Source organism: Chroicocephalus ridibundus, chromosome Z (assembly GCF_963924245.1).
Source record: "Chroicocephalus ridibundus chromosome Z, bChrRid1.1, whole genome shotgun sequence".
In the NCBI taxonomy this organism is placed as follows: Eukaryota; Metazoa; Chordata; class Aves; order Charadriiformes; family Laridae; genus Chroicocephalus; species Chroicocephalus ridibundus.
In genome coordinates, this window is record NC_086316.1 from 49,084,040 (window position 1) to 49,111,297 (window position 27,258).

At 43.3% G+C, this 27,258-nt stretch overlaps 1 protein-coding gene across 1 annotated transcript; it reads right to left on the reverse strand.

Moving 5' to 3' along the window:
• Positions 1 to 387: 387 nt before the first annotated feature.
• Positions 388 to 26,985, reverse strand: ENTREP1 (endosomal transmembrane epsin interactor 1). The gene is made up of 11 exons (XM_063320603.1): positions 26,297 to 26,985; positions 23,976 to 24,032; positions 16,467 to 16,577; positions 15,499 to 15,624; positions 14,624 to 14,731; positions 14,384 to 14,502; positions 9,759 to 9,891; positions 8,399 to 8,471; positions 4,857 to 5,006; positions 2,829 to 3,115; positions 388 to 1,799 (listed from the first exon to the last, which is right to left on the reverse strand). Exons 1-11 carry the CDS (start codon positions 26,624 to 26,626, stop codon positions 1,593 to 1,595), a joined length of 1,701 nt encoding a protein of 566 aa, XP_063176673.1. The 5' UTR covers positions 26,627 to 26,985; the 3' UTR covers positions 388 to 1,592.
• Between the last annotated feature and the right edge of the window lie 273 nt (positions 26,986 to 27,258).

Sequence of the window (27,258 nt, forward strand, 5' to 3'; positions counted from 1 at the left end):
GAATACTTTCTTTTTTTTCTTCTTTTTTTTTTTTTTTTTTTTTTTTAAATCTTTCCCTCCATTCCCCCATTGTTTCTCTTGGTGCTTGTTAAAGCACGACTGGCTAAAAAACAGGTCATGTTTTGTGCAGGTAATGAAGGAAACACCTTACCTGTGTAATAACTTGATTGATAGTTTTTATAAACAATTTTGGCACTTGTCCTGGAGTAATTACCTGGCAATTAGAAATTTAGCTCAGGTTAGTCCCGTTCCACTGGGATAATGAGCAATTAACTGAATTGTGATCAAGTCAAGCACAAGCTTATGTTGCATCCAGACTTGTAGCCTGGGGACCTTTGCAGACTTTGCTCCCTGTAGTGCTGCCGGGAGTTTATACACAGCGATGTAAGCGCTGTCAAAAGCTACTGTGAGTACAGTTTCCACTGCTGGGGTGTGTGTGATTTTCCTCTTCCACAATCTAGTTTTGTAAGGGCAATGAACAACTGGGAAAAGGAACGTAATGCTGAAGATCTGAAAGAACTCCCACTTAAGATGATGCAACTCCAGCAAGTTGAGCTGGAGTCTTAAATCTGGTGGAATGGCAAAATACATAACAGAGCTGAGGTAAAGGCTAGCATAATGAAGCAGTGTGTTCCTGTGGTGTTTTCCTCCTTCTCCGAGACAAAAATCCCTCAATTTTCACTTGCTGCGCTCGCGCTTCTGAGAGCAAAATGTAGCAATAGGACAGTGCTGCAGAAAACTCAATATCCCTAATGTATTCTTCCTACTACACAGGAAAAATAAAGCACCAATTCTAGTGTAAAGATAAGTATTTCATTTTATTCAAGTTATCTTTAGTGAGTCAAACCATACTGCACAGTTTCAACTTCTGAACAAGCTTAATTAAAACTCACTTTAAAGCTTTCTGGTTTTCAGTGGGAGAGCCGTCTAATAAATTTTCACATGAAGTTTTATCATTAAAATGGCAGCAGGAATACTTAGCCATCCTAGCGACAGACAACGTTAGGTAGTCACCTGCATGTCAGCAGAGGATTTGAGATGACTGTGTACGAGCTGTCAGCTGGTATGTAACAAGTACCTCTCCTAGGAGGTAAATTGCTATATGCCAGCAAAAAAATTAAAGGACAAAATATTAATATCAGTGGAGCTACGATAACACACACCAGATGAACACAGGCCGACGCTGGCCCTGTTCTCCAATGAGATACAAAGTGCACACATGCGTTGCTAACTGTCCCTCCCTCACCCTGGTAAAGCCAGGCACAGAGCCAGTCTGCTGTCTCTCGTGTAAGCTGAGTAAAAAAAGCAAATCTGGCCTATGTGGGGATAGAGCAGAGATGCAACAGGGCAGTGCTGCATCACAAACAGAGTAGGGCAGCTTACGATCTGCTTCATAGGCTTGTGGAACAAGCTTCCCCTCAGGAGTCTGAGTGTGCCGGTATATACATACATATTAAAAAAAAAAAAAGGATTATCAACACACTCTTCTACCCACAGTTCAGAGATGATTTTCCTGTGCAGCATGTATGTCTGACAGAAGTGCTCTACTGAGGAATAAACAGAAACCAGCTCAAAGAAAGACAGAAACCAGCTCAAAGTACAGTTTCCCTGACAACACCAGTAAGACTGTGGGGCCGTTCACGCCGTGCTCTCTGGACCCTCCGCTCTGCTAGCTGATCTTCATCTGTGGTGAAAGTACTCAGGTCACCACAGCTCTCCAGGTGCAGCAATCTGGGATGCCGCCTGAAAGGTGACCTGTGGGCACTTGAGGACACAGCTTGTTGGCCAAATGTCATCACCTTTAAAAGGGAAAAAAAAAATAAAATAAATGTAAATCAGATTTGTTTTCAGGCTGTTACTCCATTAGAATAGTTTCTTACCCAACTAGGAAGAAGCAAGTTGTAGTTCTGAGACTAAAACTGCTATTTGCCAAGGAGGCATGGGAAAAGCAATCCAAATTGGGAAAAGGAGTGAGTGTTGTGGGTTTTTTTTAAGCTGCACAAGAATTGGCTCACCCCATAGGAACCTAAATGTTGCTTCCTGCAGAAGCCACCAGACTGTAATAAGCTTCAGGGCAGTATGATAAACTAAATTCTCATAAGGAATTTTTTTTTTCAGCTGTTTCTGTCAAATTTGTTGAGGCTTCTGTTGCCTGTAGGCTGCAGGGGCAAATCTCACTTTATCTGCAGAGCCTAATTAAAATCTTGGATGTGTTTTGCATGAGAACTCAAAGCAAAACCAGTAGTTGCAGCAAATCACTTGTACCATGTATGAATCGACTCATCTATCCAACTGGTCTGTAAGCTACCAAAACATTTGTTTGATGAAGTCTGTAATATCTGAAACTTCTGAATATTCATTCCATTAATGCAAGCACATTTTTCTACTTTCTGCTTTTTCTTCCTCTAGTACTATATCTTATTATTATACTGGGACCCAATTACAAAAAGTGGATTTGAGTGGGTTTATATAAAAATTTTCTTGTCAGCCTGCATTCCTTCCACTTTATAATAGTAAATGCTTTATAATATCTCTTCCCTGCCACGCTCAGTATAAAACACTGTCATGTTATTTACAGTTCATGATTCTACCACAGAAGACCGTGTCCTTCAGCTTTTAAATACACAAGTATTCCGCCTTCTGAAAACCTTCCTGGCTGTATGCTTGATAAAGCAAGAGACATCACAGCTGCACAGTATCTCACACATTCCCTAGATAAAACCAAAGTTTGATACACAGAGCAGAGTGCCAAATATAAACCTAATAGTCCCAAACCAAGGCCAGCTTGGGTTTCCACATCACCCAATAAATACAAGTCATAAGACTACCTCCTCAAGGAAGGTGGCACTGGTGATAGCTTCTGCCATATGTTTCTCATCTGATTTTAAAACAGACTTGATATTTTCCACCAATTCGTTTATGTCAGGGCTCATGCTGCAGGACTGCGCTAGGATCCAGGCCGCCAGCCGTTTAGTGGCTGTGTAAGACTTGTAGTCTACCAAAGACTGGGGTCTTCCCCTCAAAGTTCTTGCTCTTAAACTCTTCCGCAAGGTGACAGGGCAGAGTTGTGGGTTTACGTCAGTCTGCATTGCAGCTTCAGAGATGGGTGCTCCCCCTGAAGACAAAGGTCAAACAAAGCAAACAATCCACTTGGTTCACAGGACTGTTCCACAAGTACCCCCTGAGATTTCTACCCCGGCTCAGTGACAATGTAGTGCAGAGTTTAACTATGCAAAACCTCACGGTCTGGCATGGTCAGGGTGGCACGCAAGGATCACTCTGTACTGGATGTACTCTAGAGAAAATGCCTGTGAAACAGAGTAGTTTGTAGCTATGGTTGAGTGCTTATCACACGTCAAAGGGTCTGGAGGGACGTTTCTGGGAAAGCTGTTTGCCATTTAGCATGCATCAGTTCCTTCCTCTTTTGCTTCTGTTCTGAATAGACCTGAAATGAGCGTTGAGCGTTCACATTAACATACAGTTATACGAGGCTGGTTAAGCAAAACTTGAAGGTTTTTATGATCTCTCCTAAATTTTTTGTAACTTTCAGCTAGTTACAAAATATCTGAAAATAAATCTTTGTCAAGCTGGAAGCTAGTAATACTACAAAGTGGAAATTTAATGAAAAAAAAAATGACAAACCATATAAAACTACCTTGCAAATACTAAACAAGGGGCAGCAGGGAATCAGTTCCCTTGCATTTGGTCTAAATAACAATCACCAATTTTTGGCCCTGTTAAAATAATAAAAAAAAGTAAGAGCACCTACAGGTTGTTGGAGAAGCACTTTAATGTTGGCCTTATGCCAAACACAACAACACCGGGAGGCGATCCAAGACTTTCCAGCAAGAACAGCACTAACGAACGTGAAGCAACTTCCGTTGTTCCCTTTATGCAGCACCCGTGTATTTAAGTCTCGGGTGCAGCGCTGAACAGACCCAGCCTCCCTCACACCCAGCCTAAAGCGCCCGCATGCTGCTGCCCGATGGATGCTACGGCAGGAACGCTCTGCTCCACTCGCACAGCTATGAACAGGCTCTGTGTCACCGAACTACTGCTTCAGCAGCAGATTCTCCGGGGCGCTGCGGTGGAAGTTGACGGGAGGAAAAGACAAAACACGTGATGTTGCAGAGACATAAAACCATTCCACGAAACAGTAAGTGTAACCCAGCCAGGCGGGCTCCCTATATTCAAAATAACTGGTTGTTACTAACATGCCCCCTCTCCCCTTACATTGAGCGAGTGCCAGTGTGTATCAGCAGCTACTGTATACAATATCCTCTAATGAAACCTGCAAGACTCTTGACTAGTGTATTTTTAAGGCAGAATTAAGGACTCTACGGCCACACTCGCAGTTTTCCCACAGCAACTGAATTAGATCACTGACATCAAGGTAGCTCGACAGACTTCATCAGCTCTCCAGTGAGGGTTTTGTTTTGAGTTTTTGGGTTTTTTTGAGATATGTAGGGGTGTAAATTTATAGGCTAATACCAAATACCTAAGCTAATTTTACTTTAAGTTGCTCTCACTGACAACTGCCTGTGCAAGCTTTTACGTGCCAGTGTTTGAAAACATGAAGAAATCTCCCTCCTCCTCATCTTCCACCATCTCTCCCTCCGCCCGAAACCAGCAATGTCTGCTACAGACCCGCGTCCAAGATGTGAAAGCCTGAAGAGCTGCAAGACTAAAGTGTTGGGTGGAGAAGATTTGGCAAAGCACAAACTGCTCTAATGTAGGTACTCTGTTGGGAGACAGTAGCTGATTTCCGCAGGCACTAGGTTTGAAGTACTAACCCTCTGACAAATGTTCTTTTAAGGACCCATTAGACAAGCACTGATACAGAAAAATCAATTCACCTTGAAGCAACTGGCTGTGCAGCACAGGGTAACTTTTAGACCGTTTCCGCAAAGGATTGAAGGCTCTCCTGCATGCTCCTTCTTCAGGCACCAGGCTTGCATTCGAAGGTGAAAGGCTCACTCTGCTGGAAGACTCAGGAATTTCTTCACCTGAGTAGTTACGAATAGTAAAGGTGAAGGAAAAGTAGTGAGAATAAAGCAGATCTGTAGAAGCCATTATTAGAGATTATTTCTGTTCTCGTTTTTTTGTGCCCCCTCCCCCTCAAGCTGTAATGATTGGACACAAAAGCCTGGAGGTGCATATATGCGTGCATATGCCCACACTCGTCAGTAACACTGGTCTAAAGCCTGCTTAAACATTTGCAGAAACCTGTTCAGTCTTATTCAACTGGAGTAGAAAAAAAAAAATACACAGTTCAGTTTTATCTAGTATAAACCTCACTTTAAACTACATGGTCTGAGAGAAGGGAGCTACAGCTTTCTTGGAGAGAAAACCAAATCTCACAGACCCTGAAATCCTCCTCCATATAAGAAGTTGTACCAAGATATGCTCACAGAGGTCAGCCACTGTTTGCAGTTAGGTAGCTCATAAATCAGTCACCAGGCCCTACAAGGGAATTAAAAAGCTTGTTTCATCAGATTCTTTATTAAAATAAAGATTTTCCTGAATTCTTGTGATATGGTTCATCTTTCCAATTAATCAACATTCCTCCTTTTCCTTGGGGTGAAATTATATGCTGTGATTCCCACAACTGTCTTTTTTAGTTAACAAGGCAAGATGAAGCTATGTATTTCTCACCCAGCCTGATTCTGTACCTCCGTCTGATGGCACCGGGCATATCACAGGAAACAATGTTCTTGCTTATGCAAGAGCAAAAAAATCAAATTAATGTAACAGTCTCTTATTCAGGGCATGGCAAACATCTGTGCTGCTACTCTGACAGAAACATGCCAGTGACTGGAGCATTTGAGAAAATTAAGGCTTGGATGATACATACCTATTGAGCCTAGCACCTTATCATCTCCTACACAAATGCAGCCTAGAATCTCTAAAGAGAAGAAACAGTGACACAGCAGACAACAGCGTGGCAAGTCAGGAGGCAGGACCCAGCAACAAAGCGTGACAGACCAAGAGTCGGGCAGGATTAAAGAATCCATCGCCAATATAAACTTCTTAAAATCAGTGGAGTTGTGCTAGCAGTCAGTCCTTGAGGTACAGTGCTACTGGTACTCTGGAGAAGTTGGGTTTTTTTAAACTACTATACCAACGAGTTAATTAACCAATTTCATGATCTTATAATAATTCTTCATAGTATTAGTGTTTCAAATGTCAGAGAGATAACTGGCTTAAGCTGCTGTGTACTAGAAATGCATGTACCTAGTATGTGATGATATAGAGCAGCTGCCAAGCATCCCCAGCCATCAGCAGAAGGTTGCATGTCTTCCTGCTACAGCTGGCAAGGAAAGCCCCATTTTGCTTGACAGGAGTGCTTTTGAAGTCACTGAAACCATTCTGGCTGGCACAGAGAAGCTTATGGCCCCTCCTGCAGCCGGGACTCCCCGCGTTCTGCTGCCTGAGAGTAGTGCAAAGCTTTAACACCCATCGGGAGCTACACTTGGTCCATCAGTCCTGACGAGGCCAAGGGAATCATGGCACCACACACAAATGCCCTGGCATGACAGACTACCAGCAAAACTGAAAGTTCGGCTTTTATTTACAGACTGTTATTCTGCATCACTTGAGATGGCCCGTGGAGTTACCCTACGACAATTCCAACATATGCCCTCATGGTTGAAGATGTCCCTGCTTACTGCAGGGGGTTGGACTAGATGACCTTTAAAGGTCCCTTCCAACCCAACACATTCTATGATTCTATACTTCCCTCCAGCTGAGGTTTAAGCCCAGTGGGCGGCTGAGCCCCACAGAGCTGCTCACTCACTCCCCCACAGGCGGATGAGGAAGAGAATTGGAAAGGCAAAAGTGAGAGGATTCACAGGTTGAGATAAAGACAGTTTATTGGGGGCTGGGGCGGGGCGGGGAGGGGATGCAGAAAAAACCAAACCAAATTAAAACATGTGACGCAAAAGCAATCACTCACTACCAGCTGACCGATGCCCAGGCTGTCCCCAAGCAATGGCAGCCCTGGAAAACTCTGCCCAAGCCTTTATTGCGGAGCAGGGCGTTATACGGTGCGGGACACCCCTTTGGTCAGTTGGGGTCAGCTGTCCCAGCCGTGTCCCTTCCCAGCCTCTTGCCCAGCCCCAGCCTACTCGCTGGGGAAGGGGGCAGGTAAGAAATGGGGCGGGCCTCAGTGCTGCACAAGCACTGCTTTGGCAAGAGATAAAACATTGGTGTGTTACCAACAGTGTTTTGGTCACAAATTCAAAACGGCACCATATGGGCTGCTAGGAAGGAAATTAATTCCATCCCCGGCAGACCCAGTACACCTCCCCAGATATAAATAAACGAAGAGACTGGTCAGGCTGAGATTTAAATGTCTCTTTACAGGCCTTTTTATTAAAAAAAGAGAGAAAAAGGAAAAAAAGAAAGAGAGAAGAAAAAAAAAGATGGACAAACCAGTTCAAAAGATATGCTCGGGTCTGCTTGCTTGCAAAGGAAGTTTTTAAATACAAACAATACCTCACAAAATGAGTCATCATGGCTTTTTTTTTTTTTTCACAACACTTGCATTTTCTATAGTATTCTTTCCCTGTTTTCCCTTCCCTTAAATTTCACCAGTCACCATGGCGCAGCCTCATGTTCGATATCTCATTTTCATTTGTGCTCAAGGTGCCCGGAGAAAGCAACAGCAGTTCTATGAATAAGAAGTCCTTGAGAATTAGACTTTTGGTGCACCTCTTCTGAATTTCTTTCTGGTTATCATAACTGATGAGATATCAGAAACATTTAAGTGCTTGTTTTCAGAGTTTTCAGGCAGACTGGCAGAGTATAAGCGAACTTTGAAAGACTGGTTATTTGATTAAAGTATGGGTTTATGTATTTTTTTTTTTGCTGCCACCACTTAGTAAGGACAATTTCAACTGACACACCGAAGTCTTCCTGTAGCTTGAGAAGTCAAATAACAGGCTTGGGGCTTCCCCCTGCCACTAAATCACTATTTAGTGATTCTTCCACTGCCAGCTGAGTAACAGAGTAATTCCCACATTTAGCTCAACACATTATTTTATCCTTTTCCTATTTTCATCAGCAACAAAATGTAAGCTGGCACCATCATGTACACAAAGCAAATGGAAGCACTTGAGCTGGACATCATTTCTTACAATGTATGGACATAGAGTCAACAACTAACTTGTTGATTACTAAGAAGGAAATAAATTTTTTTTGTATCTTAAGAGCAAACAACTTTTTATTTATTTTAAACATTAATCCCTGTTCCTACTGCCCAAAACAATCACGATTCTGTATCTCTGACTTGAAATATGGTGTCTGTCTTTCAAAGAAATAATAACACTGCTACTACATTAAGTCATCTGGGTTGGGTAGAATTATTCTAGAGAAAAATATAAAATGTACTTTTTACCTTGAGAGGCCTCCCTGTCACTCACTTCCCTCGAATCAACAGCTTCCACACCACTTATCTCCGGTGCATCTTCCTGGAATGAAATAGAAAAGTTGAACAATCACAAGCCACCATCTTTTTGCTGGTACTTTCTGAGAACTGCAACATCCACCTTAGAAACTGAACAACTGCACAGTAATGTCATGGTTTGGGCTGGGCTGGCCACTAAAACAAATGACAGATGGTCTCTTTAACCTCTCTCCCCAGAGAAGGGAGAGAGAATAACAGAGACTTACGGGTTGAAAAGAAACTAAACTACTTTAATGAAATATTAATAATAAAAAGAAATTATAATAATAGCAGCAAGAAAATAAATATATACATATATAAAATATATATAAAAACCCAATATCGAGCTCCCATGATGACAATCACGTCACCTGCAGGCACTGGGAATGTCCCACATGGGAAGCGAACTCAGGAACTGGATTCAGGAACACATGGACTGGGAAAGAAAGAGGCTGATCCTTTTGATCCCTCAGCTTTTAGACTGATCATGATGCATATGGGATGGAAAACCCTGTGGGTCAGTTTTGGGTCACCTGTCCTGTCTGCTCCTCCCCACAGGTGTGACGCCTCTACACTCTCCTGCTTTGATCCTCCAATGTGGCACACAACAAAAGTTACCTGGCCTTGGGTGTTACAGCAGTAGGTATAAGCAGGAGCCTCTGTGCATACCATTCCTATAAACATCAGGCCTTATCACTCTGGTAGCAGACACTGTCTGAAAAATATGCCGCTAATTTCAGGGAGTGCAGTTCAGTTAGAAGAGGCTTAATTGAAAAGTAAAATTACTGAAAACTCGTTTGGTTCTACCTCAAACCGGGACAAGTGACTATGTGATATGTGTTTAATTCCACTGCAAAACCAAGGCTAGAGAACGTCTAAAATTAATGTTCATCATGCGGGTCAGCCAATTTTATCCTGCTGAGTATTTTCTGGAAAAAAAGCACCTTGTCTTCTGAAAACACCAGTGAAAAGGGACCATGGCAAAACCCTGACCTAGTCCCACATGGGAGGAGTACAGGTGCAGAAGGGAAGTAAAGCAAGGAGACAGCACAGGGGTCCTCTAGAATAACACAGTGTATTTTGATCTTTCTCCCATGCTTAAAGACATTTTTCCAACCAGGGAAAACTTTTCAATTCTAAAGGTGAGCGACTAATTAAAGTCTTCAGTGAAATTTACAGCCAGCCACGTTTGTAACCAAACATATTCTCCTGCTATTCTGAAATGAAAAGATTCCTGGCATACGTTTACCGTGCCTCAGTGCAACTTTATAGCAGAAAAACAAGTTACACTTTAAACTCCTGCGAGCCATACCTGCTTAGAGACATTCTGGCTGCACACACCTTCTTCATAAGGAGGAGGTGGGTCCAGGGGGCAGAACACTCCAACATCTTTGATTTGCGCTCCATAAGCATGGGGTAACTGGATCACACCAGAGCCAAGCATCCTGCAACAAACAACACCGAGCAACTCCACCAGTACAGCTTTCCAGCTGCAGAAAAACATTGTCAGCTACCAAGCTCCAAGGGCTTTGCTGGGCCTGCTCAGATTTTGGGATCTCAGCCACAGATAATGAACTTGCCAAGAGCTGCAAGGGATTTTCCCAGAAGATGGCAGGCAATCGCTCCTTAGCAATTAGTTCACCAGAGCTTCACACGCCTTTGGGCAGTACTGCGCCTAGGAACCCATTTCAGTTTCACTTCACGGAAATCCAGTTTTGTTTCAAGAGATGCAAATACAGGTGGTCATTCCAAATGTGATAGCCTACCTCCAATTTTTGTGTACTAAATTCTTAATTATTACTTAATTATAACTTAAATTCAAGATACTTCTGATCTCATGCTTTATGTTCAGACGCAGCTGCACAGAAAAAGGCAAACTCAAACTAAAGGCTATTTTTGTGGTGATGCTTGTATAATATTATAGTTGATCAATTCATGAAGGCTTGTATTATAAGGCAAATATATCTCATGGTTAATCTTCCTTCTCATTTTTCAAAGAGCTCTATGAAACCTTAACTACAGCAGAAGTCCCAAAGGCCTTTTACTGTATCATCTTCCTCTTGTGAGGTAGGGAAGAAATCAGAACATCGCCTGGACAAATTCCTCTTGGCAAATGCTAATTTTGATAACGTAAGTTTGTTACCCCATTAACACCGGAAGAAAGTGTGGTGGTCAACAGCAGAGCTGCCAAGGGGACCTTCAGAGAAGTTTGTGACCCAAAGCATCTCAATTTTTCTCTGCTTTTTATTACATTTTAAATTGTGGGCTTGGTACTGAGCTGGAACCTCAAGCAACCCACAGAATTCCACGTATTTTGGTCTCAGGACCCATGTTAGGCTTACAGCTATCACCAGTGGATGTGATCTCTCTACAAAGAAATGTTACACAAGAGCAAGTCCTTCCTCCCAGAATTTATGGCTTCTCTGGACGCTGGCTGTAAAGAGCAAAGATGACCATGAAAATTATTTTCTTGCAAGCCAAGAGGAAAGGGCAGAGTGAATGGAAATACCTGTGGAAGGCTGCTTACAGAGGAAAAGAATAAAACTTCCAAAAAGAGAACAGCAGAGCACTTTTGTGAAATGCTCCTGCCAAAGTAATGGAGGCACTGCATGGAGAAATTTGAGGAAAAGAAAGAACAGATTTTGATAACTGGTCATTGCTGTTTTAATCTTAAAAATGGAAGACATATAACACCTTAAAATGGCTTTTAATTTTAGCCTATTTCATCTGTCCCTAAAAGCTTCAGAATAATTTTGGAGTATGATGCTCCATTGACATTACTTCTTCACATTTTTCCATTATGTTTGTGCTGAGCTTACATTCAGTGTAGGCCGCAAAATTATAAATTTCTTGAATCTTAGTTTTGTTTTTAAACACACCTGTCCTACACAGCTCAGTCATGCCTTGAAAATTAATGTGGCATCCAAGAATTATATCATGTCAAAACTTAATACAGAACACACAACTAGAAAAGCATTTCCCTTAAGTCCCTTAATCGAAAAGTCGTTTCCAGGATGTGCACACTTGTCAATCTGTTCTTTACTTCTTTATTGCCATTCTCTCTTTTTATGTAAGCAAGGTGAATTCTTGTGCCAGACAGAAAGCCAGCAGCTCTTTTTGAAGTGATGATACAGGAAGGTAGGGAATAGGAGTCAAAGCTTTTTCATTCAGGGAACCCCACCGCCAAGAGACTGCTCCAGACCGCGGGGAGGCTCTGTGCCGCTGCTGGTAAGCGGGATACTGAAGAAGGAAGGTGCATCCTCGGCCACCTCTCGCCTACCTTCTGCACTCATACCTCAGATCAACAGCAGCATCAGGGCTTTGGCCTCCCGGAAACTTCAGTGTTTCAATAGCAGGAACGTGTTCGGTGGTTAAGAAACAACTGTCAGCAGCACATGGGTCTAATTTGAGACACATACTGAATTTGAGCATACACGACCTGCATAAGCAGATTGGCATTTTGGCAAATGCCTCTGGTCCCCAAATGGTACTTTAAACTGGACTGGGGTAGATTTCTAGACCACATGTGACTAGTTTGCTGCCCCACATGTATCGCCTCTTCCCTTGAATTCACATGCCTTATAACATTTTGTATTTTATTCTTCACATGGGAACTCGGCTGTAATGGTTAATGTTGTTGTGCCAATCCTGAAAAACAACTTAATTGCCGTTTCCTTGTATATGATAAGAGGTAGGAGTTGAACAGACATTTGTACTGGTAGTTTGTTTTGTCTACCACTGAGTAAGACAAATGTGTCTTCCCATGAACAAACAAACCAACCAATTAATTGGCTTTGCTGGCAGTGCCTCTGACTTTGCAATTTACAGGGCTGAGGAGAACGGCAACCCACTCCAACTATGTCCTTGGCACATGTTTTGATCACCGCAGTGCTTCCTTTCTCAAGGGTATGTATCCGTTCTGGAGGCGCCCCCGGTGCAGCTTGCAGATGGTGGCTCACCACCCTGGATGCAGTCGCTGCCACCCCCCTTTCACACAAAGGTTTGGGATGCGGGGTGCGTGAGACCTCGGCACAGAGAGCCAGGTCACAGAGGTAGCACGGCGCTCAGGGTACAGACCAGGCAGGGAGGGGAAAAGAGGGGAGGGAGGGAGAAGTGTGAAGAGTCTAACTGAGAAAAGGCCAGGTCCCACCTCAGCCACTCTGCTGGACACCCTGTATCCAGCCTGGGGTGAGTCATATTTCCTCAGCTGCCAAGAACGGAAATTAAGTCTGTCTGTTGCTTTAACTTCTGCACTGCTGCATAACTACCCCGAGCACCTTGAAACAAGTAGCATGACTTCAGAAAGACGACATCATTGCTCAAATGTTATTATCAACCAGTTTTAACGCAGTCACAGGCAAGGTAACTACCCAATGTTAGACCACAGAAGCCTTAAATGTAGTTCAGTGGCTCCTACTGTGCTGAAAATAGACAAAGGGAAATACTGCTGCTGGGAACGCGATAACCATCTAGAATGACATGCCAGACAAAGAACGACAGCCTCGTTTTAAAGCAGGGGAACTGTGACAAGCATATTTCAATAAATAATTTTCCAAAGAGATCATTACGCACTCCATTCTGTTCTCATAACTAGCTTGAGCCAAGACTCACATTGGAGGTTTTTAGTAATGTTTGGAATTCTACCCCAGTCTTTGGTGTTTTAGACAACTTTTTCATTCTAAAATCTATTCCTGTGCCATGTTACCATTTTTCAGGTAATCCCAGGATCTGTAATTACTTCTGCAAGGACCACAGAATCTTGACCATCATGCCTGCTATTCCTGATGAAACAGTGAAATAAACTAACCAGTTCTGTACGCTGCAAAAGCAGGAGTTTTGAACAAGAGCAAAGTAATACAGCCTGCTTGAGCATCATGGTATTTTAAGTATAAACATGGTGTGGTCATAGCAGAATAATGCAGCCCCACCTGAGTTATAAACTAATAAAAAACCTAACCTGCAAGTTACTCTGAAGAGTTTATAACCACTTGTAGAATGAAGGATAGCAAAGCCCAGAAGTCACCACTGAATTGCAAGAAATATAGACGCTACTAAATAGCAGTACACAAAATAACAAAGTTTGTATTTAACGGACAAGCTACTTGATGTTTAGCCCTATTCTTCCTCAACACAAAAAAAACCCCACCAAATTTACATTTTAGTGTTTCATAAGACTAATTATACCAAAGGCAGCCTTCTGCAACATAAACATTTTCTGCACGTTTTCTCTTACAAAAAAATTCATACAGCTATTATTTTATCCTCCTCCAAATCCTTCTTCCCTTCATCTTTGTAGTAATTAATAAAAAAAAAGAAAAGGAGGGGTGGAGGGGGAAGAGATTGCAGCGGCTTCTCACTATCATCCTTCTCTTTCTGATATGCGAACCCATCCTCCCATGGTCCCCTTATCCTCCATCCCTCAGCTGACACTGCAGGGAAGCCCAGCAATAATACCAGGTGCAAGTACTGAGACAACGGTATGCAGCCTAGCAGTATAATCAAAACATGCCCTTCAGTCAGCACTAATTGCCGAAGAGGGAGAAAGGGAGTCACCCTGGCAGGAAGATCCACAGGGCCCCAGGCTGCCATTCAGGGGTCTCTCGCACAAGCCTTGGCAAGAGGTTGCACCTGAATTTCCATCGCTGTCCCAACCTGCTTCTGACACCACCGTAAAAGGTTTCAGCCGTGTCAAATTGCAGTATTTCTCTTACCCAGAAACAGTTCCTACAGAATCTAAAGTGAAAACCACAGAATTATACCCTTCACCGACACTGTGTTTACGCTGACTCCTAAATCAACAAGTTTTTTCTTTCCCCCCCCACTAAAGTCACGAACCTTTTCCAGTTAATAACAAGGAAAATTATCTTAAAAAAAAGAAAAAACATTACGCAGTGTTTCAAAAACGCTAAAAGAAAGGAAAAGCATGTAGAGGTTTACCTGCAACTTGTCTCTGGATTATAAGAATGAAGAGTTGCAAAGTAGGAGGGAGGTGGCGCAGGTGGGACAAAATCATCAGGATCCAAAACATGACCTTGGTCTTCAATCTGAGATTCATCCTAATCAAATGAAACTTCTGTTAAAAACCTTCCGAGATACAAAAAATTGCTGAACTGTGTATAAACTAGCAATACTGTTGGTACCACTGTTTACAGCGGGCAATGCCTTGCCCTCACTTACTGTGCAGGATCTTCTTGTTGCAAAAATCTGTAAGTAATGCAGGGCAGCCGCTATCAAGCAAACCGTGGTGGTGAGAGCATTCAGGGCACAAAGAGCAAAGAGAATTTTCTGAAGAACATGAAGATTATGGAAATTAAAATATTAAGTCAAGGTATTTGTAAATGTCAAAATAATAATAATAATAATATAATCTGAAACAAAAACAAACAGAGAAAACACATGGATGACCATGACAATTACTTAGAAACATATGCCATGAAGTCTTCAGCAGAGATAATCTGCAAGACTGCAGTAATTTGCAAAAGCTTATTTTGCCCTATTGTGTATCCTGACAGAGAGACACAGAAGGGTTTAATACCACTCAGATGTAATTTATAGTCCATTTATTCAGCCAAGAATTATAGCCTTTCTCTTAACTTTTCCCATGGGAATTCCAGATGCGAGATAATCACCATTAAAGAAATGTTAAAGCACTTTTACGTTTGAAGATTATGTTGTTTGGAAGTTGTATTGTAGCAATTTGTAAGCCAAGGAAGGATGAAAAGATCAAAAGACCAGTGAAGGCATCAAACTATTAGCAAAAATTTACACCATATTTACCCATGTAATCTTGTCCAAATTCAGCTATGGATTTGGTTGCATAAAACACAGAAAAGACAAGAACTGCATATTGGATCAGCAATGCACTGGTCAAAACCCAGATACGAGAAAAAAACCCACCTGTTACAGAGCCATAAAGAGCTTCTGACCAGTGTGGAAGACCAGAAAAATAACCGAATTTTTCACAGTAAACACAGCAGTCACCTCAGTATGGCATTGTCGCACAAGTGTGGACATTATCAAAGCAGCCACGTTAAGCAGTGTGCGCAGGGTACCTTGAAAAGAAGGTGTGCAGCAATGCAGGACTTCATGTGGTGTAGCTTCAGCGCAGTCTCTTCTGTGCATTTGGTGAGATGCAACTCTTCACAGCAGAAACAAATCTTGTTTTCACCCATATCCGCCTTTAAAAACACAAAACTCCACTTTTATTAGCTGTTTTATGCAACATTTTTACCTGCAAAATAAACTATACCTCTGACCACAAAGCAAAGTGGAAATACAGGCTCATAAAATGAAATTTATACAGTTGGTATGCCAGTGATTCATGCATTATAAAGCTATATAATGCATACTTCTTATTTGAAAGGAAGTATTACTGATATGCTCAAGACATTTAAATAAACTTAGTTGTAATAAAAGCTGCACTGATTACTAAGCAATTTTAGTATCCATGCTCCTTCAAATGCACAGCAGCCTGGAAACTCTTTCTTTGACTAACGTGTAAGCCACTGTCTACGGAGTGTACACATTTTCTTTGATTCATGAGTATATTTTGCATCTCTACAGATAGAGTGAAACTCACAGCTATAATTTCCTCCCAGTCAAATCAGTAATAGTTACATCTGTACGCCACTATTGTTTGTAATCCTCAAATTAATGTTGTCATCTTAGTTTTCAAGTAGAAATTCAATGTTTCTGTATATAGAGATAATTGCCGCCACACTCTCTAGAGTCATAGCGTCAAAGGTCTTCCACCTACATAAATCACTCTACAGGTATAGGAAGTGTATGGGAATGCAGACAACAAAAATACTGTTGTGGATTTCAGTGAGGCTGTTCACAATTTGAACTGAATCAAGGCCTGAAACAAAGAGTTTTCCTTCTTTCCCCCTCTCTCCCCATACCAGCCCCCACGCCAGCTGCATTACTTGCATCTCTCCCTTAGCACATTTTGTGATCCCAGCATGGCAAGCTTATGTAGCATGCCGTGAAGAAATACATGTAAATCAGTACGTCTGCTCACCAAATTGCATTTGGGTACACTGGACACAAATTGAATGCCTTGGTATCCTAATATAAATCCAGCCACGTTCAGCAGAACACAGATGACAGACAGCAGAACAAACAGGTTAGCCTGGAACAGCAAAACAAAGTTAATAGCAATGGGAACAGGATCACGAACCCAACTCAAGGAACCTACGGCACTGCAAATCCCATTCCCAAACTGAAGCTGTGAACGGCAGTCCTTCTCTTTTCGAAACTCCCCATGCCTTCAGTGCCCTGGGTGTCTTATCTTAACCCGGTAGATGGTTACTCCAAACACCTTTGTCTTTTCTCCTTCCTTATTAGTTGTGCACTACTAAAATACATTCAACTGTTGAAAAGTACAGGCAGCTAAAGGTTCTTCTGGAGTGCAATGTACGATTCGCAAGCCATCTGACTTCCACTGTATGTCATATCCATCAAGTTCACCTCTCAACACATTTAGATCAGTACAAAACCTGAAGAGGAAACATCTTAAGATGACATTCATTCTGCATGGAGTTTCCAAAACTATTTTGCAGCACAAAAAAATGAAAATATTTGTTGAGGACAGCGAGGACAGAGATACTTAAAGGGACTTTGGTTATATGATTTTATTTCTTCCTGGCTACTAAAACCAGAACACCCCCATTCATAAATTGGACAATATCTTCAGTTTTATAAACCATCTGAAAGACCAGCAGTGGCAGGAGTAATAGAGTACTGGAAAAAGAACAAGCAGAGCAGTGGATAAAATGAAGTCCTACTTTCATGTATGCCCTTACAATCTGCCATCTGTGCTTACATGAGACTTGAAATATGGATTTTAAACACATGTAAGAACTCTGATATCTGTTGGAGGGACAACACAGCAGAGCACAAACAATTCAGGAAGTTCTTGGAATGTGTCTATGACAACTGTCTTCTCCAAGTCGTAGAGGAGCCAACGAGGAGAGGAGCTATGCTGGATCTTGTCCTTACCAACAAGGAGGGACTAGCGGGGAATGTCAAGCTCAAGGGCAGCCTTGGCTGCAGTGACCATGGTAGAGTTCAAGATCCTTAGGGCAGTGAAGGGGGTGCGCAGCAAGCTCACCACCCTGGACTTCAGGAGAGCAGGCTTTGGCCTCTTGAGGGATCTGCTTGGTAGGGTTCCATGGGATAAAGCACTGGAGGGGAGAGGGCCCACGGAAGCTGGTTAGTATTCAAGGATCACCTCCCCCAGGCTCAGGAGCAATACATCCCAGAAAAGAGGAAGTAAGGCAAAAAAAGCCAGAAGGCTGACACAGATAAATAAGGAGCTCATGGACACACTCAAAAGCAAAAAGGAGGCCTACAGAGGGTGGAAGTAAGGACAGGTAGCTGAGAGGAATACAGAGAAACTATCTGAGCAGCTAGTGATCTAAAGTGGTCGAAAGACCTGATGGAGTTAAATATGGTCAGGGACATCCAGGGCAACAAGAAAAAATTCTATGTCAGTGATAAAAGGAAGACTAGGGAAAATGTGGGCCCTCTCCATAAGGAAACAGGAGACCTGGTCATTCGGGATACGGAGAAGGCTGAGGTACTCAATGACTTTTTTGCCTCAGTTTTCACTGGCAAGTGCTCTAACCACATCACCCAACTTGCAGAAGGCAAAGGCAGAATGTAGAGAACCAGAGAATGAGGGAGAATGTGGAACCACCCACTGTAGGGGAAGATCAAGTATGAGAGCATCTAAGGAACCTAAAAGTACACAAGTCCATGGCACCTGATGAAGTCCATCTTCGGGTCCTGAGGGAACTGGCAGATGAAATTGCTAAGCCACTTTTCATTATATTTGAAAAGTCATGGCAGTCTGGTGAAGTTCCCACTCACTGGAAAAGGGGAAACACAAGCCCCATTTTCAAAAAGGGAAAAAAGGAAGACACAGGGAACTACAAGCTGGTCAGCCTTACCTCTGTGCCCGGCAAGATCATGGAGCAGATCCTCCTGGAAACTCTGCTAAGGCACGTAGGAACTGAGGAAGTGATTAGTAACAGCCAGCATGGCTTCACGAAGGGGAAGTCATGCCTGACAAATTTGGTGGCCTTCTATGATGGGGTTACCAGCATTGGTAGATAAGGGGAGAGCAACTGACATCATCTACCTGGACTTATGCAAAGCATGGTCTTTAAATTGGAGAGACATGGATTTGATGGATGGACCACTCGCTTGATAAGGTATTGTTTGGATGGTCGCACCCAAGGAGTTGTGGCCAATGGCTTGATGTCCAAGTGGCAACCAGTCATGAGGCACTGAGGCAATGAGACAACCAGGCCATGAGGCAACCAGGCGTTCCTCAGGGATCAGCACAGGTAGCAGTGCTGTTCAACAGCTCTATCAGTGACACAGACAGTGGGATTGAGTGCATCCTCATCAAGTCTGCCGACAACACCAAGCTGTATGGCATAATTGACATGCTGGAGGAGAGGGATGCCATCCAGGCAGACTTTGACAGGCTTGAGAGAAGGGCCCGTGTCACCTCAGGAAGTTCAACCAAGCCAAGTGCATGTAGGTCGGGGCAATCCCAAGCACAAATACAGGTTGGGCAGAGAATGGATTGTGAGCAGCCGAGGAGAACGACTTGGGGATGCTGGTGGATGAGAAACTCAACATGAGCTAGCAATGTGTGCCCACAGCCCAGAAAGCCAACCACATCCCGGACCGCATCAGAAGAATTGTGACCAGCAGGTGGAGGGAGGTGATTCTGCCCCTCTACTCCACTCTGGTGATACCCCGCCTAGAGTACTGCGTGCAGCTTTGGAGTCCTCAGCACAACAAGGTCAAGCCCCCACATTTACAGGGAAGCTGACAGCATGTATGAACACAAAAGCTGGCACACTAGCTAACTGTGCAACCAGAAAGCACTTGATGTACCTGAAAGCCAGAGCTGCTTTCACCCAGCCTGCTCCTGCCCTGTTAATTTCTGGATCCCATATGCATTTGTGGGTACCAAACCGCTCCCCAGTGCCTGCAGATGCCGCAGTTACACATGACCCAGCATAAAAGGATGGCATCTGCCTGCACGCTTGCACTCCCACCACTTTTCATGCCTTCACGGCTAAATCTTCTCTTTAGCAGCAGAACCCAAGCAGCCAGCAGAGATAAGCTTAACTTGAAGTCTCTGTTACAGTTGGTGAAAAAAAGAAACAACAAAACAACCAAAACAACACAAGCAGAAAGACTCCTAAAAAGCACACTTTACAGGATTGCAACTAATTTGTATGTGATTGGGAAGGAAAGGATGTTTCACTAGCAGAATGCTTCTGCATTCAGCAAAGCACGTATGGCTCCAGGCAACACCTGGGAATGCAACACAAACTCACAGTAAGTTGGCTAGTCCAAAATGGTATACAACTAAGGACAGAGGCTAATGTATAGGAAGCTTGGCCTATCGAAGATGTGAACTGCCCTCAATACATACAAAATCAAATAAACAATGCTGAACTGATACACTTCCTGAAAGAAGTTATGTTCCTTCAGTTAAAAGTAAGATTTAAAGCCCTATGAAAGGAAGGAGTTTAGAAGCAGGGAGGAAGGAACTAGCTTCTATACAAGTAGAGAGTAACACTGAGACCAGAACAGTTGACAGTCAATACCCAAACAACTTTGCAGAGGGGGGAAAAAAGTTTCCCGTTCCCTATTAAATACATTCAGACAGGCATGCACGGGAAGCAGCTTCTTCTCTGGAAGAAAAATCAGCTTCAGAGCACAAGTGTTACAAGCTGACTTCTGAAGTCAAATGACAACTGATACCCAGATCAGATAAGCCTCAGACAACTAAAAGCAAAGGAAGATTTCAGAGCCAAGGCTTCTCAGCAGCTGTATTGCTGGAGGCCCAGCCTCCCCTGCAAGAACATCCCTCAAAAGATAACGATTATAATTTGATTTTGCCTTGCAGTACCCTGTCCTTGGGACATATTATTTACTTAGTATCTTCCCATGCTATAATACAGCCCAGGTGGCAAAAAACAACTGATGTGGCTCTCAATTTTATTTACCAGCAGGTCACAGCCAGCCTTCTTCAAGGCTAGTTTTCTCCCACAGACAGTGCTACTAAGGGCCTGCTACAACTAGTGTGTTTCCCTTCCTCTCTCCTCTCCAGGGGAAAAACATGAGCAACCAAAACACAGCAGCTCTCTCTGCCTTTGATACCACATCCCACCCCCAGCTCCTTTCTCACAACACCCCAGCCCTGTGCTTTCTCCGAGCGCCAGCAGCACCAGAGCCTTGCTACCATGGGCAAAACACAACAGTTGGGTTGTTTTTCCCCACAACCAATGCCTCAGATTGAAGTGTCAGCCATAGGACAGCCTGGCTGTTCACAAGGAAACTAACCCAGGCAGTGAGAAATCATCACCTAAAGGGGCAAGACAGAGAGAAACATCTTGTGAGGCAAGACACCGCCCTTTTACTGGAGGAGCTAGATGCTGCCATGCAAAGGAGCTGCAGGCAAATGGGTGTACTCCAGCTGGTTTCAGAGATGAAAATCCTAAATCAGAGCAGCAAACAGGTTTCTTTTAGAAATAACCAGTATTTTTTAAGGGGGCAAAGATAAACATGAATTGCATTATAAAATTCCTTAAGTAACTGCAAACTCACAATCGAAACCACAAATAAGGTAATACAGGAAGTCACAAGAAACAGCATTACCATGTTCTTAAGCATAAACCCCACCACGAACTGCTCTGAGGACCACCACCACTTCCTCGTGGGCAAATTCTGTGGTACTCACCAGCCACCACAATTCTGTTCAAGACCCAGCTCTGGGAAGGAAAGAGGGCTAAATTATGGAGCTCAACCATCTACCTTTAATTACAGCCTAATGGCTACATCTGAGAGCTTTTAGTACACACCATGATAAATTAAAATCTAGACATAATTATCCAATTTGAGCTGAAAACAAAGCTATTTTGGGGGGTTTGGATGCCTATGAAGAATTCCAGTGGGTATTTGTACAATTTGAAGAAATTATGAAACTGAACTGAGTGACTGAAAACAGCTCTGCATAAGAAGAAAGATGAGAAGAGGCCCGCCCTTACGAACAAGAGAGTACCTGTAGATTGAGATGTAACTATACATGAGAAAGAATAATGACCACTTAATGCCAAACTTTACACTTTAACTGTTGTGTACAGTCCAACACCTCTGTATAAAGACAACTAAATACTGACATTAAGTTGCTGCAACATAAAAAATGGTAATTCGTATCACTCCTCAGATTTCTGGCACAGCTCTAATACCCAACATGCTAAATATCTGGGTTCAACAGCAATCTTATAAAGCCACCTTCATGTGCAACCAATCCTTTCCACAAAGCTCACTTGCTGCATGAAGGCGTTTCTACATGACAGCTGTGCAATCTCTGCTTCCTTCACAGCAGAGAGGTGGCTCTGTGCAGGCAAGGGGAAAAGGGATTCAGTCCAAAAGTCGGGAGAGAGGAATCCATTGGAAGTGTATTTACAAGAAATAAGTGCAAAGGACCTTGCATATGAGTAAAAAGGGGAAGGCAGTCACAGCTGGAAGGCAGTCACAGCATTTTAGCTATGAATGCATTTTCTAGATTTAGTTATGAATGTCATAACTCTAAGCCATGGCTCTATAAGGAGTTTCATTGCTTAGATATTTAGGAAACTTGCTTTTATAACTCATACAACTCCTCGTAACTCCCAAGAGAAAATGTTCAAGTTACTAGAGGGTAGATATAATAGAAATTTAGCCCAAAATAAATATGCTTACACAAACTAACAATATGTCCTTGATACACTGTAGCTACTTCAGTGCATAATTTCCTTAGCCTCACGAAATGTTTAATGATAATTTCCTTTTTTGCACATAGAACAGAATATTTCAGTTGAAAGTGATGTACAATGATCATCTAGTCCAACCACCTGACAAAAAGTTAAAGCATATTATTAAAAGCATTGTCTAAATGCCTCTTAAATACTGACGGGCATGGGCCATCAACCACCTCCCTAAGAAGCCTGTTCCAGTGTTTGACTACCCTCTTGGTAAAGAAAGGTTTCCCAATGTCAAGTCTGATCTAATCTGGCTTTCAAAAATCAGACCTCTATAAAATACCCATAGAAATAAGAAAAAAAAAAAATACAGGTTCATAGAATTGCATAATCATAGAATAACCGTGGCTGCAAGGCAGCTCAGGAAGACTCTAGTGTATCCTCCTCCTCAAAGCTGGGTCAGCTACAAGATCACAGTAGGCTGCTCAGGGCTTTAAACAGTCTCCTTGCAGAAACATCCCCATCTGCAGCACAACATCCCTGGGCAATCTGCTCCAGCACTTGGCTGTCCTAAAGATCATCTGATAGAAATGAAAGGACAAGAAAGGGTTTAATGCTTTCATATTTGAGTAAAACTGGGAAGAGCCCATAAAGTTTATACAAAGGGCAATATGAAAGGGTGAAAGAGATACAAGAGCCAAAAGGAAACTACAGCAACAACATGCTGTAGAAACAGCAACGAACACAGGCAATCTAGAAACAGGGAGCACTGTGCAAGCTGCAGGCATTTTGAGACAGATGGCATTTGCATTTACATTTATTTTTATGAAAATGTTGTCCTTCCAGATCGGAAGCCCCAGACACCAAGCTCCTCCTTCTATCCACAGAACTGGTAAAAAACTTGCTTTGCTCTGCCTGTGCTAACCAATGCACCACTGAGAACGGCAATTCATCCACAGCTCTTGCATCTGATCCTTGGTACTCCTTTCTGATGACCATGCGTATCCCAAACAAGTGCTGCATAAAAATAAAACAACTGCTTTGGCCTCAAAAAAGTCTTCAGAAGTGACAGTAAGGCAAAAAAAGAAGAAAAAAAAAAAAAAAGGAAAAAAACCGCCACCAAGTAAATAAATAAAGCCACCAAACCAAAACCTACTTCAAAACTACTTTTTCAAATACCAACTCTGACATTAAGAGCCACACAGATTCAGATTTCACTTACAAACAGAAACAGTTTACATATCCCGCACATCAATTTACTTCTCTCAGAGCAATGTAATGTCAACTGTATTTGAAACAGTAACACTGGATCCTTGCTCTAGGATAGCAGGTTTGAGAGCTAACCTAAGTATTGCCATCAGACACTAAAAGAGTACAACTGAGCTAAGCTTTAAAACCAACTCCCTTGTTTAAGCTTAAGCAGCTCAGAGTGCTAAGTTATTTATACTAAAACAGTGTTTTCTTATAATTACACAAACATAAAAAGCACTCTGCTATAACATTAACACTTTCTCCAGACATGGTCAACTCTCGCCCTTTATGGGGAGTCCATCTGTGCAGCCCTTTCATGGGCTTTGACTCCTCTTTCAATAATTATGACTCTACAATTTAAAAAAAAAAAAAAAAACAAAAAAACAGTACAGTCTATATTTTTAAGGACAAAGAAGTGATTTCTTTTTTTTAATTACCAATGAGTATTAAATCAGGATCATCTTCTAATAATTTCCTTCCAAGAACCTTTAATCCATACTTACCAAAACCACCATTGGTCTCTTCCATGCCATCAAGCCTAAGATTCCAGATAAGATTACCTACAACATCAAAAAAAACACAGCATCACCAAGAAGAGAACAACTGTTCACAAAATGCTGTTTACATGGTATTTATCACTGCTCTGGTGAAAGGTACTTTGGAACACTACAGAAGTGTTATGAAGGATACGAACATCCACTTTAAAGCAGAGAATACGAGCCTGTGCTGATGAGGTTCTTCACTCCTAAGAGCATCCTGTGAAATAACACAACCAAATTTTACTCTGCTGTTTTCTTATTTTTTCCTCCCAGAAAACATGCATGGGGACAAGAAGTTATGCCAGCAACTCCAACCTCAGCAATTGCCTAAAAAATTACTTTCGGTCAACTGAGTACTTGTTTTCTGCAAAATGGCAGAGCAAATCTAAAAACTCTCTCTTTTCTACCCTCGGTCACCACCCCATCACTTCATTAAGTGCCTGTGGGTACCCATTCCTGCCTCTCCCCTTGTGCTGACTCTGTCCCTCTTATGACCATTTTGATGAACTAACTCCCAGAGCATGAATGGCACCAAAAACACAGAAGAGCACTAAAACGATCTCCCTGAACTGACTTGCTGTCTAGTCAGAAGAATGCCAGCATCAGCACGAGCAAAGAAGAATAAGTAAAAGCATCCTCTTCTGCAGCAGTAGTTGTTAGACCAAACTTTCTGAATCACAGAACTGAACCCTATGACTCTAACTTACAGGGCAAAACACTTAAGGAAGGGGAAGGCATTGCTGTAGAACTGAAGCAAACAGCATACCCAAATACTCTCTCACTGCAAGGATGAGAACCCTATAAAGAACGGCAAATCAGTTTTTCAGCAGGTCCCGCAAATAAGCTGGTATGCTTTTAATTCGTGGGACTTTGTGACTAAGCCAATTCACACAAACTCCTACCCTAAAAAGAAACAAGAAGACTAGAACAAGCAGGAAGTTGCCCACTAGCATTTTTAATAAATCTCTTCCGTAACTTCATTCACTTGACATGATCAATCTGATTTAGCGTAACGTGCATTATATGACTTGGCTAAAAAAACACCTACCAATATCATCACTGGTGTTGCAAAACCACATACGTAACTCTGCAGTTTCATAACCAATTATTTTTTGAATTCTGTGAGTGCAAAATAGTCACATGATTTTATAACAAAGCACATCAGTACTGATGTGAATTGCTCTTTTGCCTTAAAGACAAGACTTATTTCATTACATTTGTTAAAGCTGTAAGATATATGAAAAGAAAGTCAGTCTCAAAATATTCCTGATGTGCCCTTAACCAGTGCATTATAACCAGCATGTTACATCTAAAATGAAAAAAAAACCAGACACATCCTCAATTCCAGCTTTTAATTGCTGCAACCTTTCCAGGTTGCTTCTGGACTAAAATTTTCACTCATGCTGCTACATCTGAAAGGCATGTTTGGTAACTTTTCCAACTGAGTATATTCTTGTTTCAGAGCTAGCATTAAAAAAGTAAACTCCCTTCTTCATTATTAAAGAGACTAAATACTTCTATTTCACATGTGCAATTTTAAAACATTTTAAAAGTGTAAGCATGGTTCTGTGTGCAGGGTCCAAAGACAGTCCGTAGCTTTCATATATTTAAACTTGATTTAATTTAAGGTAAGAAAAGAAAAAGATGAAAGATCACAAGAGAGATACCAAACTTACATATTTGGATGCTGTGGGTTTCCTCCCCTCCCCCTGCTGTAAAGTCTGTCTATACTTTTGGGGATGAGAATTGCATTATGCACACGAACAGGAAGTACTTGATCCCCAAACCACAGATCATTAAACACATTTCCACAGGTTCTAAACAACACTGGAAACACAATTTAAATGTTTAAACCAAGGGACTGGCCGATGCTTTTCACACCAGCAGCAGCCTCAGAACATCACTTGCTCATCGCTCAAGGGCCCACAAACTGTGCGCGATCTACCTGTCTCCCACTCATTAGTAGCTTCTGCTTACTGCTGCCTAGCTTCTGCAATAGAAACTATTACATCGTTTGTACTTACAAAGGTGAAGTTTAAAGCAGGGCACAATGGGAGATGGGATAACTTCTCTCAGTACTCTTTACAAACCTATCATAAACCCATAAACCCATCCTTTTTTTTTTTTTTCGCCAGGAACATCGCTATTTTCTCTCTCTCACTAGAGTAACGGTGTACAAGGCACAAAAGCAATGTACAACATCTACACACCCCACGACTTGAGAAACCCCCGTTTCCGACCGCGTCTAGCAAGCGGGTGGGTTTGTTTGGGCTGAAGTGACTTACCGAGCAGCCGGCCCACAAGGGACAGGCGTTCTTCACCTGCGGGGCGCTGCTCAGCGACAGCGCCCCGAAGTTCAGGGCCACCAGCGAGCAGCCCAGCACGATCTGCAGCACCGCCACCGACAGCAGCGGGCGGGACGGCGGCAGCGCGGTGCCGGGGTCCGGGGCGGCGGGTTGCGGGTGGCCGGCCGGCGGCAAAGCGGGGCGGGGGGGCGGCAGGAAGGGAGGGGGGGCGCGCAGCGAGCCCGTCGTGCCGGCGGTGCCGTCCGCCGCCGCCTGGTGAAGCCCCGGGACGGGGCAGCAGGAACCCGGCACCACCACCGGCAAGGACATGGGGCACGACGACTGCGGCCTCGGGCCGGGCGGGGCGGGTCTCTCCGCCGCCCCTGTGCCAGCCCACCCCGGCGCCGACTTCCTGTGGCGATCGCCCTCCCCTCACCTCGGCGCCGGGGGGAGAGGAGCCCCCGCGGGCCCGCACGGAGCCTCTAGCTGGCCAGCAGGGCCAGCGGCCGGCCGCCCACCCCGCCGCGGCACCACCTGCCCGCCCGGAGCCACCCCCGACACCGGCATCAATCCCACAGCCCCGACCCGCGCCCCGGACTCTGCCGGCCGCAGAGCCGTCCTTCCCCGTCCCGTCCCGGCATAGGTGTCCCTGCTGCTGCTGCTGCTGCATGGACCATTTTTTACCAGTCTCGGCGGGTTTTTCCCCACCCCCCTTGTTAAAGTGCCTCCCTCCCAGCCCTCCTCCCTTGCCCTTTTTTCCTCCGGTCACTGCTGTCACCGAGCAGTAAGCTGTAAGTTTTAAAATAACTCTTCCCGGGAGGAGGGTGGGGGGAAGCCACTGGATTGCATTTCGCATTGTTGGCACCCTTCCCAACTCGGAGGAGAAGGTTTGGCAGACAGAACGATGTCTGTCTGTCTATGGTGGGTGTGCCCGTGCGCATGCACGATGCCATGTTGTCTGG